Source organism: Pezoporus flaviventris, unplaced genomic scaffold, assembly GCF_033815535.1.
Source record: "Pezoporus flaviventris isolate CSIRO_AGI_PZ_B2104156 unplaced genomic scaffold, CSIRO_AGI_Pfla_v1 ptg000007l, whole genome shotgun sequence".
NCBI classification, from domain to species: Eukaryota; Metazoa; Chordata; class Aves; order Psittaciformes; family Psittacidae; genus Pezoporus; species Pezoporus flaviventris.
This window is the reverse complement of record NW_026892555.1, coordinates 27,230,642-27,244,335: the sequence shown is the minus strand read 5'-3', so window position 1 is coordinate 27,244,335 and position 13,694 is coordinate 27,230,642. Positions and strand designations below refer to the sequence as shown.

The following is a 13,694-nucleotide window of genomic DNA, read 5'->3' as shown; positions in this document are numbered from 1 at the left end:
TGATTTTAATTGAGCAATTCACATTGTGAAAAAATCCTTTTTCTTCCTTCAAAAACTTACCCGTTACATGTAAATAAGAAAGTCAGACCTTTCAGAAAATCTTAGCTCAGAATCAAAGTGAAGCACGCTTCAGATTGCCCCGTTCCAGTCATGCTGCCTGTCAGCCTGATTCCCTCTTATACAAACTGCTTTATTGTCTTGACATCTGACAAGCTGTAATTTTCTGATAGGAAAACAATTTGAAGAAAAAAATAAAAATCCTGATCATTCCAGCTTCATTACCAGTCCTACATAGAATCATAGAATAGTTAGGGTTGGAAAGGACCTCAAGATCATCTAGTTCCATAATTAAAATATTACTCCCTTTGTTTACTGTCCAACCCCATATTTCTTATACGCTCAATAATTTTTTTTCAAGAAAGAAAATGTCTGTTGTAACATTTTTTTCTGAAGATATATGACAGCCCTTCTCACAGTTTATCAGGATTACTCTTTTTGAGATATTATATAGATAATTATGCAAGACTTCCTCAGAACCCTGGAGAATTTATTGTACTGCAGGCTAGAAAAGAAAGATAAAAAAAAATCTATTATATAGAGATAAACATCATTGGTAAAGATAAGAGAGGATGCTGTTTTATGTGTTGTTGCGGTTTTAAAACCTTTATATTCATTTGCCATATTCTGAATTACCGATTTAAATAAAAGGCCAACAGGTAATTGTATTCCTTTACTATAAGGAACACTTGAACTAATTTAAAGTAATGCAGAAAATTATCTAAAACCATGTAGTCAAATATACTAAGAGGGGTCAAACCTAGGGCAGCACTATTTAAATCAAATTGAATTCCATCTTGAGAATGGATTTCAAATAGATTTTTAATTGTGATATTTTGTCCACAGGGCATTCTATCACATACTTTTTGTTTGCGAATAAAATCTACCAGAACGTTTTCCATCAGGATAGTGCCAGGTCTCTCTTCATTGCAAAATTTCTGTATTGTGAAGTGTGTAAATATGTTCTGAGACTTTTATTATTTGCTCATTTTGCATATAGCTAATCTCTTGAGCCAAACACTGAACACTTCACAGGTCTGTTTCATTTCAGTAAACAGAAAAGCAAGAAACAAAGCAGTAGCAGTGGTTGGGTTTTTCCTCACACACTTGAAAGAATCTGCAAAGATGGTGCAGATGCTTTCCTGTAATCATGTGATCCGCAACAGGGAAAGCTGGTCCATGAAGCTGGCTTTGTGGCTGCACAGAACCTGCAGGAGGAGGATGCAACCCAGCACATGAAGGGCCCCATCACGTTATTGCTGTCTGTCAGTACTGCCTAGGCACAGAGAATGTCAAGCTAAGCATTTTCTTGGTATTGTGAGGGTTTTGGTGTACGGCATGGCAGTCTGGGAGGGAAAGTGCTTGTGACAGTACTGGACCTGCCCTGGAGAAGCTTCCTCCTGAAAGCAGGGCTGCTGAACTTTCAGCTTCCACTGTGCTTCCAGCTGCATTCAAGGACATTAGTGATCCCCTCTTCTATTCTTTTACTTCTATGTGGATCACAACCCCAGAAAGAAATGGGAAGGTGAGGTATAGCCATGAAAACAACAGGAAAGTTACTATGTTTCAAATACATTTTGCTATTTCCTCAAGCCTTATGCTAGTTGTCCTTACAGCTGGAAATCTAACCCCAGAAAATTAGGTTTGAAGTACATCAGAAGATGACACTGTAAATGAAGACAGGCTTTTAAATTATTTCCACTAATGATTCTGGAAAAGAAGTAAATGCTTTGCAAAAAGATGACATGCAGTATTTTTCAATTAAAGACAAAATCATATAACAATTTCAAAAGCTCAGGGACAAGTTCACCTTTTCTAAACACCCTTCTGGATAGATGGCAATAACTAAACTGGTCTATTGGTTTGTGAGATGTTTGGACAAAGCCTTGGCTAAATGAATAACTGTGAATGTACTTGTTAGTTTTCTACAAAAAAGACTTGCAGGAAAGGCTCATTCTTAAAACACTGGCAACTTACTTATAGTACTTTTGTTTACAATTACTCTTGCTTTACAGTTCTATTTCAGATATTTTGTCATGGCACTGAATTGGTTTCAGATGAGAGGGGTCATCATACATGAAATGTTTCATTTTAGGTATGACACACTTTGCTTTGTTAGAAACACTTTTTAAAGGCTACAAAGAGACATTATTTGCCTCGGAGTGTTCTTCCTAACAGTATGCAGTGAAAATTAGTACAATAGAGAGCTTTTGCATCGTTCTCATGTCATGTAACCTCTCAGAATAGAGTTGTAAATTTGCTTTATGTATGTTTATAAAGGACTCTAAAGTCACATGTTAATGGTCCAAATAGGCAGCTACTAATACAAAAATACAGCTGAAAATACAAAAATTAGTGCACTGATTGCAGCCAAGACACACTACAAGATTAGGACAGCTGGTTCTAGGTACTGGAGCAGAATTACAGTGCAATAACATAGATGAGGATGTTGGAAATCTATCCTGGTTGGATGGAAATTAGTCATAGAAGAGGCTTCTGCCAGTGTGCAAGTGATGCAGCTCCTCACATAGATAGGGACAGGAGTTGAGATCAGCACTTCGACAGCTGGGTTTAGAACTGGGCGTGATTCTGTGCCTACCAAACCAGTATCATCCTGCTCCAGCACAAGGCTGAATGTAGCAGATGTGCCAGAAGCTCTCATGACAAAATAACCATGTCATACAAATAGAGGATGTTGTAAAGCAAGCAAGATGGGTGTGAAAGACCTCTAATCATGAGAGTTCTTATACCCATACTAAATTTTATGTTTAAAGTTAAAATAGATAAATATCTTCCCTAAATCACCTAAATTATGTCCACAGATGGAAAAAAAAAAAAAAAGAAAAATGAAAAAAAAGAGGTCAAATTATTACTTATTTGCTCTAGCCTTTCCATATAAATACCTACACAAGTCAACTGAATCTGTTAAATTTAAAGGGCCTAGATGTGCTATTTTGTAAATACTTGATTTCTAAGCCAAAGTTCAGTTAAGTAAATGGGATTTTTTCCAAGGCAAGCTCCTAGCATAATGGATCAGTCCCTTCAATTGTTGTTAATTTGTGTATTGGTCACCAAGTAAACTTGGTACTGAGAGTGGCTGTTTTAAATTACTCTTATAAATATTCTGAAATACAATAAATATGTGTATATATATGTATATTAAAACTTCTATTATTTGCTTGACAGACTTGAATCAAAGGAGCCCTTCCTGTCTGTTGGGTAAGTAGGAATCTCTGTATTTCTCTGGATATTGATAAATTCAGCTACCATACAATATAATTTATGTTAAGAACAAACATCCTGTTTCAACACTATAATTATATCCTATAGCTAAGATTAGAAAAAGAAGTTATTAGTCAATAAAGTCAGCGGTTGTAGATATCTCCCTTCTTAAAAATAATAAGACATATGTTTTGCCTCTATTGACTAACCAAGATCTATACTAAAAGACATGTAGGAGTTAAATGTTTCATTGGAAGGTAGCTGGTTTAGTATTTTGTTTTCACTGATCATTCAGTCAGAAACCATTTTAAATATTGTCTATTCATAATTGATTGTTTCTTTTAAAATAAAAATTTTCTGCTTCTTTAATAACAGAAATTAAATCAAATTCATAAAATAGAAAAAAATCACATTTTTAGCCTAACTATAAATCATTACTCGGACTGGTGCATGACAGCTATTGTCTCCATAGTCTTATAACCACTTAAACAGTTATACGGTCCATATATTAAAATCATTTACTTTTTAAAAACTTATTTTGAAATGTGAGCTATTCTGAAAAAAACACCATTCCTTAATAAAATTTAGACCATTATGCATATTAAAGGTATCTGTCACTTCTGAATCCAAAGTTCACTTTTCATGCACCTTTTCCCTTTTAGCTTCTGTCTTTCAAACTTTATGACGTTTCTTAACATTCTCGCTTCCTGTTTTCCTTCAGAACTATATATTCATTGTCTCTTCATTCTTTTTTTAATTTGTTCACAACAGTATGCCATGCAAAATAGCCATTTAAGAGTTAATTTTACCATGTATTTATTAGTAGCTTCCAAATTTTTGTATTAACTGCTAATCAAAAAGTACTGAAGTGTCATGAAGTGCTAATTAAAGTTAGCAAAAAAAAGGAAGAGTGTCAGTTATTAACAGAGAAGCTCAATAAATCAGAGTAAGCAGGACCAAGACATGTCTGTTTCCATAGCGTGACTGTAACGTTGGTGTGGTTCAGTATATTTTGAATGATTTTCTTGCCATTTCTACTTTCTACCAACTCAAAATTATAAAAAAAAAAAATGAATTCTGGTTAAATGCAGGGTACTCTTAGTCTGCATGCTTTGAAATGTGCAAATTCATTATCAAATTTAGTCACTTCTGTTATTACCTTTAGTTGCTCCACTTTGTAACTTGTCTTATTGAGCTGTTTTTCTGGATTGTGCACTATCATAAAGAAGAGATTATCCGAAAATCTCAACTTTAAGATTAAAAAAGATGTCACATACCATTGTGGTTGAGGAGCAAACTTGAAAGCAAAAAATCCAGGAAGCAAATTGAAGATTTTCAATTATTTTAATAGTAATTGCCACAGAATAATATATCACACTTTTATAATTCTTGTCATGGTCTTAATAACTGTGCTAGCAATTTGATATTTGGGGATGTCTGCTTATGAGGAAGTGTTATGATTATGTTTTGGGTTTGGGTTTGTTTCCAGATGAGTGGATTTGTGACCACTGTGTAAATCCACATTACCTCCACATAACCACTGTATGTGTCTTTGTTACTAACCTGGATTCCATTTGGAAAATCTAATCTGAGCAAATAAACTTAGCCTCTTCCTGGAAGTTTCCTTGGATTATGGATTATTTTTTTGCAAGTTTGTAATGATAACAATGGAAAATACAAAAATTAGTCCCCACCTCTGTGCTACTTTTGCCTTTTACCGCAAAAAGCACCCCAAAGAAGGGATTTAGAGAGAGGTTAGAGCACCATGTTCTGAGGAGAGGCCCAAGCCAACACGGCACTAAATCAGAGAGAAATTTCTTCTAATTCTACAGTTACTGGGGGTTCATCTGTTCAGAGGATGAGCTGCTCCAAGACCTGTATCTAAGGTTTTAACCCAGACTGACAGCTGCAACCAGTAAATGTTTTCAGAAAAAAGGCTGACTTAGCCCCAGCTAGACTAAGACATGAGTGCCCTTAATATCTCTTGCAGCCAGAGTTGGCCAAGGCACCGATCTAAATTACTTTAGGTTGCGTACAGATGACTCTGTCCTGCACACCAGCTTTTCATTCATCTGCCTTTTTCAGCAGAGATTTCTTTCCACATTTTCTTTACACTGCCTGTAAGGGCTAATTCTGCTTTTTTCTTTTATTGTGCCTAAGGCAACGACTTCTTAATGCTTTTTTATTAATTCTTTTACTGGGGAAGGGAACATAAAGTGTGGCAGCCTAAGAAGCTCAAGGCTGCTACAGTTTATTGAGCTCTGCATGTATAGTCAGGGCTGCAGCCTTTCTGTGAGACACCCCGCAAAGGAAAAGTGGTTCTTAAAGTGGTGCGTTATTTTCCCACTTAGAAGCTAAGAGAAAGCAGACCCCAACTATTTGCTGTTGCAGTTTACATCTCAAATGCAGGGAGAGAATAGCTCCTGTACTCCCTTGGTAAAGGAAATTCTGTTTATCTTTTTTCGATGCAAAGTGCATAGCAATGGAAAAAAAAATCATGCTCCTTTACTCCCTGTGCAAGACAGGGGCATAATTTGGCACTGAAGTAACAGTAACTTCTTTAATGCAAGTCTCTAATGGTAGCAATCAGGAGTAAAATTTCATCAAGTATGCGATCTATTCAGATAAGAGTATCTGAATTCATTGTTATGATTTTGGGATAGAATACAAAATTGAATTTGAAATACATATTGCCTTTCTTTGTCTCTCAGAAGTGAAAATAAAATTCTTAAAGAAGGTTGAAATATCTCTTAACACTCCTGAACACCAAGTGTTAACCTGTAGAAGCACAGGATGCTTCTCCCCACAGGTGTTATTTCCATGATTCTGAGAATTTGTGTGCATGTTCAGTTTGGGCAAGAGAGTAAGAGAGTTGTCTGGACTTCCTCTTCATGTTATGTAGATTTCATGCTCATGTAGGGTTCGAATAAAATGAAGTCCTGCAAATAGCCAAAATGCCTGGAAGACTTTACCATTAGATGCAACAGTTCTGGTAAAACTCCACCAAAGTGAAGACTACTGACAATCCAACAAATTATGTTCATGCAGAAGTCCTTGAAAGATTGAGACCTAGAAAGAACAGGAAGTTCAACAGATAGAAAAAATGGTACTGCAAAAAAGGGCAACCTAGGAGCCAGCTCATATTAAGTTCATCCCACTTTGTGGCAAAGTGTGTATAATATTCAAAATATATATAAAATGCCAACAACTTTTAATTGTCCACATTTGCTCTCCATATTTGGCATTTTATTCTTAATAATAATGATGTACAATTATTCCTTCAACAAAACTGCTATCATTATTGATAAAAAATTGGATTGATAATACAGATACTAATCATTCACCCAGATATTTCACAGCAGCTGATTCATGTTAACTGTCTGCATGTAAAAGTGGAGCCCTTGATAAATTCCAGATATGCATTTGGTCATCAGTCTGAGCCCTAAAAGCCAAAACACGTTTTGTAGGACACATGCATTGCAGCATCTTTTAAGACCTGTAATAGTGTATATGCCAACAGAGATCATAATTATCTTGTAACTGTCTGGCACAGTAGAAATTTTTTCAGCTAATTCTTGTTTGTATCTAACTTTAATTGTATGTAACTTTCATAATAGCATCTCATCTTTAATGTATGCAGTGGTATAGAAAATCATAGAATCATAGAATAGTTAGGGTTGGAAAGGACCTTAAGATCATCTAGTTCCAATCCCCCTGCCACTGGCAGGGACACCTTACCCTAAATCATATCACCCAAGGCCTCTTCCAACCTGGTTGTGAACACTGCCAGGAATGGAGCATTCACAACCTCCCTGGGCAACCCATTCCAGTGCCTCACCACCCTAACAGGAAAGAATTTCCTTCTTATATCCAACCTAAATTTCCCCTGTTTCCCCATTACCCCTTGTCCTGTCACTACAGTCTCTAATGAAGAGTCCCTCTCCAGCATCCTCATAGGATCCCTTCAGATACTGGAATGCTGCTATGAGGTCTCCACGCAGCCTTCTCTTCTCCAGGCTGGACAGCCCCAACTTCCTCAGCCTGTCTTCATACGGGAGGTGCTCCAGTCCCCTGATCATCCTCCTGGCCCTCCTCTGGACTTGTTCCAAAAGTTCCATGTCCTTTTTATGTTGAGGACACCAGAACTGCACACAATACTCCAAGTGAGGTCTCACAAGAGCAGAGTAAAAGGGCAGGACCACCTCCTTCGACCTGCTGGTCACGCTCCTTTTAATGCAGCCCAGGATACAGTTGGCTTTCTGGGCTGCAAGCACACTGCCAGCTCATGTTCATTTTCTCATTGACCAGCACCCCCAAGTCCTTCTCCGCAGGGCTGCTCTGAATCTCTTCTCTGCCCAACCTGTAGCTGTGCCTGGGATTGCTCTGACCCAGGTGTAGGACCTTGCACTTGGCATGGTTAAACCTCATGAGGTTGGCATCAGCCCACCTCACAAGTGTGTCAAGGTCCCTGTGGATGGCATTCCTTCCCTCCAGCGTACCAACCGAACCACACAGCTTGGTGTCATCAGCAAACTTGCTGAGGGCGCACTCAATCCCACTGTCCATGTCAGCGACAAAGATGTTGAACAAGACCGGTCCCAACACTGATCCCTGAGGGACACCACTCGTTACTGGTCTCCAGCTGGACATTGAGCCGTTGACCACAACCCTTTGTGTGCGGCCATCTAGCCAGTTCTTTATCCAGTGAGTGGTCCATCCATCAAATTGATGTCTCTCCAGTTTAGAGACAAGGATGTCCTGTGGGACAGTGTCGAACGCTTTGCACAAGTCCAGGTAGATGACATCAACTGCTCTACCCCTGTCCATCAGTTCTGTAGCCCCATCATAGAAGGCCACCAAATTGGTCAGGCAGGATTTCCCCTTAGTGAAGCCCTGCTGGCTGTCACCAAGCACCTTGTTGTTTTTCATGTGCCTTAGCATGCCTTCCTGGAGAATCTGCTCCAATCTGCTCCAGGCACAGAGGTGAGACTGACTGGTCTGTAATTCCCCGGGTCATCCATTTTCCCCTTCTTGAAAATCCATCACAGTAACTGATAAGTTGTCAAACTTTTAAAAAAAATTTTCTTTGTTGTTAGCCATCATTTAATAATATGTCCCATGGTGTTGAATTCAGAAGAGATGGGGAGAGAAAGAAACAGCTGAATTTTTCTGAGGCTAGTGAGACCTTAGACTCACCTATTGCCAGCTGCATAGAGTGGGATTACTTCTGGAAAAGCAGGCAATAACTTTTCCATGAGACTGTCTTTGAAAACACGTGTTATATACATCTGGTTGTCAGCTGTGATTCAATCTATTTCTCTTTCTTTTGTGTAGATGTTAAAAAAAAAACAAAAGAACCAAAAAAAAACCCAATGCAAAACCAACCAACAATACAAACTGCTGACTTTCTAACTCTTTTTTCCTTTTTTTCAATATTAGTTGTTTGCTATAAACAGTATAAATTTAGGTGGAAAGCCCAGAGAGAGACATAAGTGAAATGAATTAATTTTATGCATTTGTAACATGATGAATAGTTGCCTGTTGTGGGAGAAGGAAAAGAGATAAAAGTAAAATTGGCACTAATTGTTACATTTTACTTACATTCTCAGTAGAAAGACTAGAGAGCTGTATGAATTACTGTTTTTGTCACTGAGGTCCTGTTCCTAGAAAGTATGTGACAATAGGAAATACTGAAAATCCATGTTTTTCCAAATCACATCTTAACCATAGCAGCTTTTGAATTATGGGTACTTACTTCTAGAAGAGATGGAGCAATTTTGATGGGCTCAACTTTAGGAAGTGGTTCCAAAATGCAAAAATTAAAATTTCTTACTTTTCTTCTGGTAGAATTGTTCTGAGAAACATTTAACAACTGGAATTTGTCACCACATTTCTTTCTCTTGCTCAGTAGTGGGTTGTGTTTTTTTTTCCCATAAGGCCATTTTGAAAAAAATGAAATCAGGAAATCCTGAACTCAAAACACTATTTTAAGAGATTCTGTTCTGAAGAACCAAGATAGTTAAAAAGAAGAAAAAAAAAGAAGCGTAGTCCTTGAAGGCTCTGTTAGGATATCAGAGATTATAGATTATAAGGCAAAGCAGACAATAGGTTAAAAGCACAAACCAGAATGTAGCCATGTCATCTTCTGTACAACAAATGCCATAACACTTGTCCCCCATCCTGATTATCAGATAGCACCAGTGGAAGGGGGAGGCATTATTGCTACTGTTCCCATCCAGCATTTGAAGAGAGAAGATTGAGAAAATTATTTTACCTTAGAAGAGGAAAAATATAAAAGGAGATACTGGATGCATTTTGTTCTGCTAATATGAAACCAATAAAACTACCAACCTCAACACAATCTTGTAACTCTCATTCACATTCATGCCAGGTATGCAGGAGATATGTTTTCATGAAAAGCATGAGAGGACTGAAGACACCTGACAATTATTTAAACTTATTGCTTAGAGACAGGCAGTAATTCCTTATGCTTAAAACCACTCAGGCTCTCTGACAGAGAGGCAGCAACAGGTCTTCTGCATTTGCAGAGAATAACCTCTAAAACAACCAACCCTTTAATTGCATGTAAGGTTTAGCCTGGATACTAGAAGCAGAAATCTGGGAATTGCAAGGGTTTTGTGCATGGTGAGGCTTCTGTGGTAGGCTTCAGAGAGACAGGAGGGATGTGTGGGATAATACCACATATGGAAAGCTGGTGATCTTCATGTGGAAGATGTTGTATTACTTATACCTTTCTCTTCCAACAATTTATCGAAACCCACAGGGATTGAGGTTTTCTATAATTGCCTTCTTTCCATTATTATAAGACTCTGAAGCAATGAATGAATATAACTGTTTTATAAATTTATAAAAAAACTTGGGTTTTTTGCTCGAAGATATTTCTGAAGGAGAGACTACAAAGCAACTGAAACAATAACATTGGTCCAGTGCTGTCACTGCATTTGTCAGTGATTTTGTGTCATTACTCAGTGTTTAAAGATCCCAGATTGTCTTTTTCTACTCATCTGTAATCTAAGTAATAACTTTATACTTCCTTTATTTTGTTGATCTTTTTAATTCTACACCACTTGCACTTTCACACACAGAGAAATATATGCAGTACATAGAAAATAGGCTAATATATTTGGCCAAAAAAGAAAAATATTTTTCTAATTCCTTTAACATTTATTAGCAACAAACTCAGTAAGTATGCACCTTAATAAATTCTTTTTCCACTCTCTGACCTTAATAGCATCAGTAGCAATGCGTTTCATAATTGAGAAAGACAACAGAGCATGAGATCACTTTTTTTTTTCTGGTTATTCTATTTACCTTTCCCTTTTTTTTTATTCTCTCTTATTTCTGTAATCCAAGACTACCCTTCTATTAGTAGTTCTATGAAAACAATACATATGCGAGTCATTTATGTTCTGGGTTCATGATGAACAATTACCGAATACAGTACTGAGTATCTGGACGCTCTCTAGAGGAGAGAAAATGATACTCAAGAGAATGTTTCTGAAGGAAAGTCAGGAGGCTGAAACATTCTAGAGATAGGGAAAAATGAAAGAAAATAAACCAGAATGCAGAACCATAAAAATAGAAAGTCCAGGGAAAAGGACTATACAAACAAGCAGAAAAGGGAGGCATTTTCTTGCAATAGAAAATGGAAGAACAATATCTGCTGGTATGTAGCCTTACTGTAGAACAACACTATTTATTTCCACCTCACTGGTTTTTACATGAAGAGTTGGCACTGATCCAGGAGATCTATAAAACAGTATTTGGACAGTCCTTGTTAACTCAGTATTCTTATTTCCTATTTCTGAAGTAAAATCTGATAGGCTGCTATAAGGTCTCCCTGGAGCCTTCTTTTCTTCAGGCTGAGGTGCTCCAGCCCTCTGATCAGCTTCCTGGCCTCCTCTGGATATTCTTGAGCAGGTCCACATCCCTTTTGTGTTGGGGGCCCCTGAGCTGGATGCAGTACTCTAAATGGGGTCTCATCAGAGAAGAGTAGAGGGGCAGGATCACCTCCTTCAACCTGCTGGTCACACTCCTTTTGATGCAGCTCAGCATACAGCTGGCTTTCTGGTCTGTGAGCACACACTGCTGGCTCATGTTGATCTTCTCAATAACCAACATCCTCTTAACCTTCTCCTCAGGGCTGGTGTCAACCCAGTCTCTGTCCAGTCTGTATTAATGCTTGGGATTTCCCCAACCCATGTGTAGGACTTTGTACTTCACCTTGTTGAAGTTCATGAGGTTTGCACTGGCCCACCCTTCAAGTGTGTCAAGGTTCCTCTACATGGCCGTTATCAGAAGCAATTACTCGAGGAAACGTACATAATAAGCATGGCCTTGTTTATTCTCTTGCTGTCTGAATCAGGGAGCAGAAACTACAGGTAGGTTTCCAGGCATGCTATAAACAACAAACAGACAAAATGAAAAATTTCCAACTTTCAGACTGCATTTTTATTAACTATTTATTGAATACCTGAAAATAGTGAACACCACAGAAATCAGGATCAATACACCATGGAGTAAAACTGAAGCATTTCCGAGTTAATGTAATTCATCCTGCAGATCTATTGTTTTCTGGTGTACAAGAGGGTATGGGATGGAAAAGGAAGTTACATCTTCTGGGACAGTGAAGCTAGTGAAACAAAACTGGAGATAGCAGTATTATGCCAAAGTGTTCATATTTTTTCAGAAGAGATGGAGGAACCTGAGAGGTACCGAATAAGCCTTTTTTTTCTTCACAGAACTAATCTTTTTTATTCACATACACACGCAAGCATATTAATCATAACTACACTTTAAGTCTGGAATCAAATATGATTTGGTTTCAAGCATACCTTGTCTACATATCAGCAGTTAGGTGTATTTCATGTTCCAACTGATACTTTATAGGCTATAAAGCTGTCTTGCTGTGTAAAGCATTCACGAAAAATAACATTCCAGTCATGTAAGTCATATAAGGGTGAGTAACGGTAATGCAGTTTTGCTGGGAGAAGGCAAAACTTGAGGAGAGTTCAGCAAGAAGGTAAGGGAGAGGAGAGGAGGAGAGAGAGAGACCTTAAGAGTTTAAATTCCTTCACAATCTTGTTGTTTGGGAAGAGATGCTGGAGGCAATTCTCAGCACTAAATTGTTATGGTAGATTAATTCAACAGACTATATAAAACCACATTTAGTCTAAGATCTGCCTGTATTGTTAACTTTGAATATGCATTTCCCACAGGGATAAAACACTTGAAATGAAATTTTCTATAAATGTTTACTAGCCCTGATGCATACCAGTGCAAGCAAAGCACTAATCTGACAGGGAGAGTAACCCCATGATCAGGGGACACATGTTATAGAAAATGACAATAATTGAAGCATAAAGCCCCTCAACTCCTCTTTTGTGCAGTCATTTTCTTAATATCTAAAATGTTATGAAATTAATCTCCACGGAAGAGAAAAGATGGATATACGGATCATTGTCTAAGAACCATGATAGTTACTGTATCTTAGTTAAGATTGATGAATGTCATTCTAAATAAAAGTCTGAATGCATTATTATTTAATTTTTACATCCATGGAATTCTTTTTGCCATGCTTGATAAGACTAAAGAAAAATTAGTAAATGTTCTTATCAAGCAGGATAAAAAATACTCTCAATTCTAGCGTTACAGCCAATGAATGTAGCATCTTATGTACAAATATTGGTATTATGTTCTTAACAGGTGACATCAAAAAGCGAATGAAACTTGCCCCATTGCTGTAAGCAAGATGTCAAAATGTGAATATGTGTGTCTCTTTCGTTGGAGCTTAATACAGTAATATGAAGGAGTCCCTAGAAGAGATCATGTAATATCCAAGGAAAAAAATGAAGATCGCATAAAATGCATACTGAAATTCCCATATTGATTGTGTTTTGTTTTGTTTTAATGTAACAGTCCGACTGGACCACTAAGTTAATATCACTTATGCTACCAAAATGGTTGACCAAGATAGCAACACATGATTTACAAAATGGGACTACAGTCTTTTAAGGAGCTTAAAGTTGGGAAAAAAGAAAAGAAGCCAAAAATGTAACCTCATTAAACTCTATGTCAGGTATGCCCATCAGAAAGTCTTGAATGATGAAGAGAGGAAATTACTAACACCCCATACTGCTGGGTGCCCTGACAGTAAACCAGGGAGGGGAGTAAGCCTTTAGTGTGTGGATGTAACCATAAAGAAATAACTCTTGATTTCAACAGCTTTACTCAGAGTTTGCAGTGAGTTAGTTCAGAGTGGTGACTAATATTTTAGGAATTTGTTTTGTGACTTTTTATTCCCTTACAGAAATCTTCTTATCTTCATTGTGTATACAGAAAGCGAATGGGCACAGGACCTTCTAGGGCACTGACTAGGAGGCATAGATTTGTCA

The 13,694-nt window shown here is 37.5% G+C and overlaps 1 protein-coding gene across 9 annotated transcripts in view; it reads left to right on the top strand.

Annotated features, from left to right (window-relative positions):
• RALYL (RALY RNA binding protein like) overlaps positions 1 to 13,694 on the top strand; it is a 391,262-nt gene that overhangs the window by 328,061 nt on the left and 49,507 nt on the right. For all 9 annotated transcript variants that reach the window (XM_061448229.1, XM_061448228.1, XM_061448222.1 and 6 more), the window contains one exon: positions 3,244 to 3,276. In XM_061448229.1, the coding sequence (XP_061304213.1) occupies positions 3,244 to 3,276 (33 nt within the window). The remainder of the gene's footprint in view (positions 1 to 3,243; positions 3,277 to 13,694) is intronic.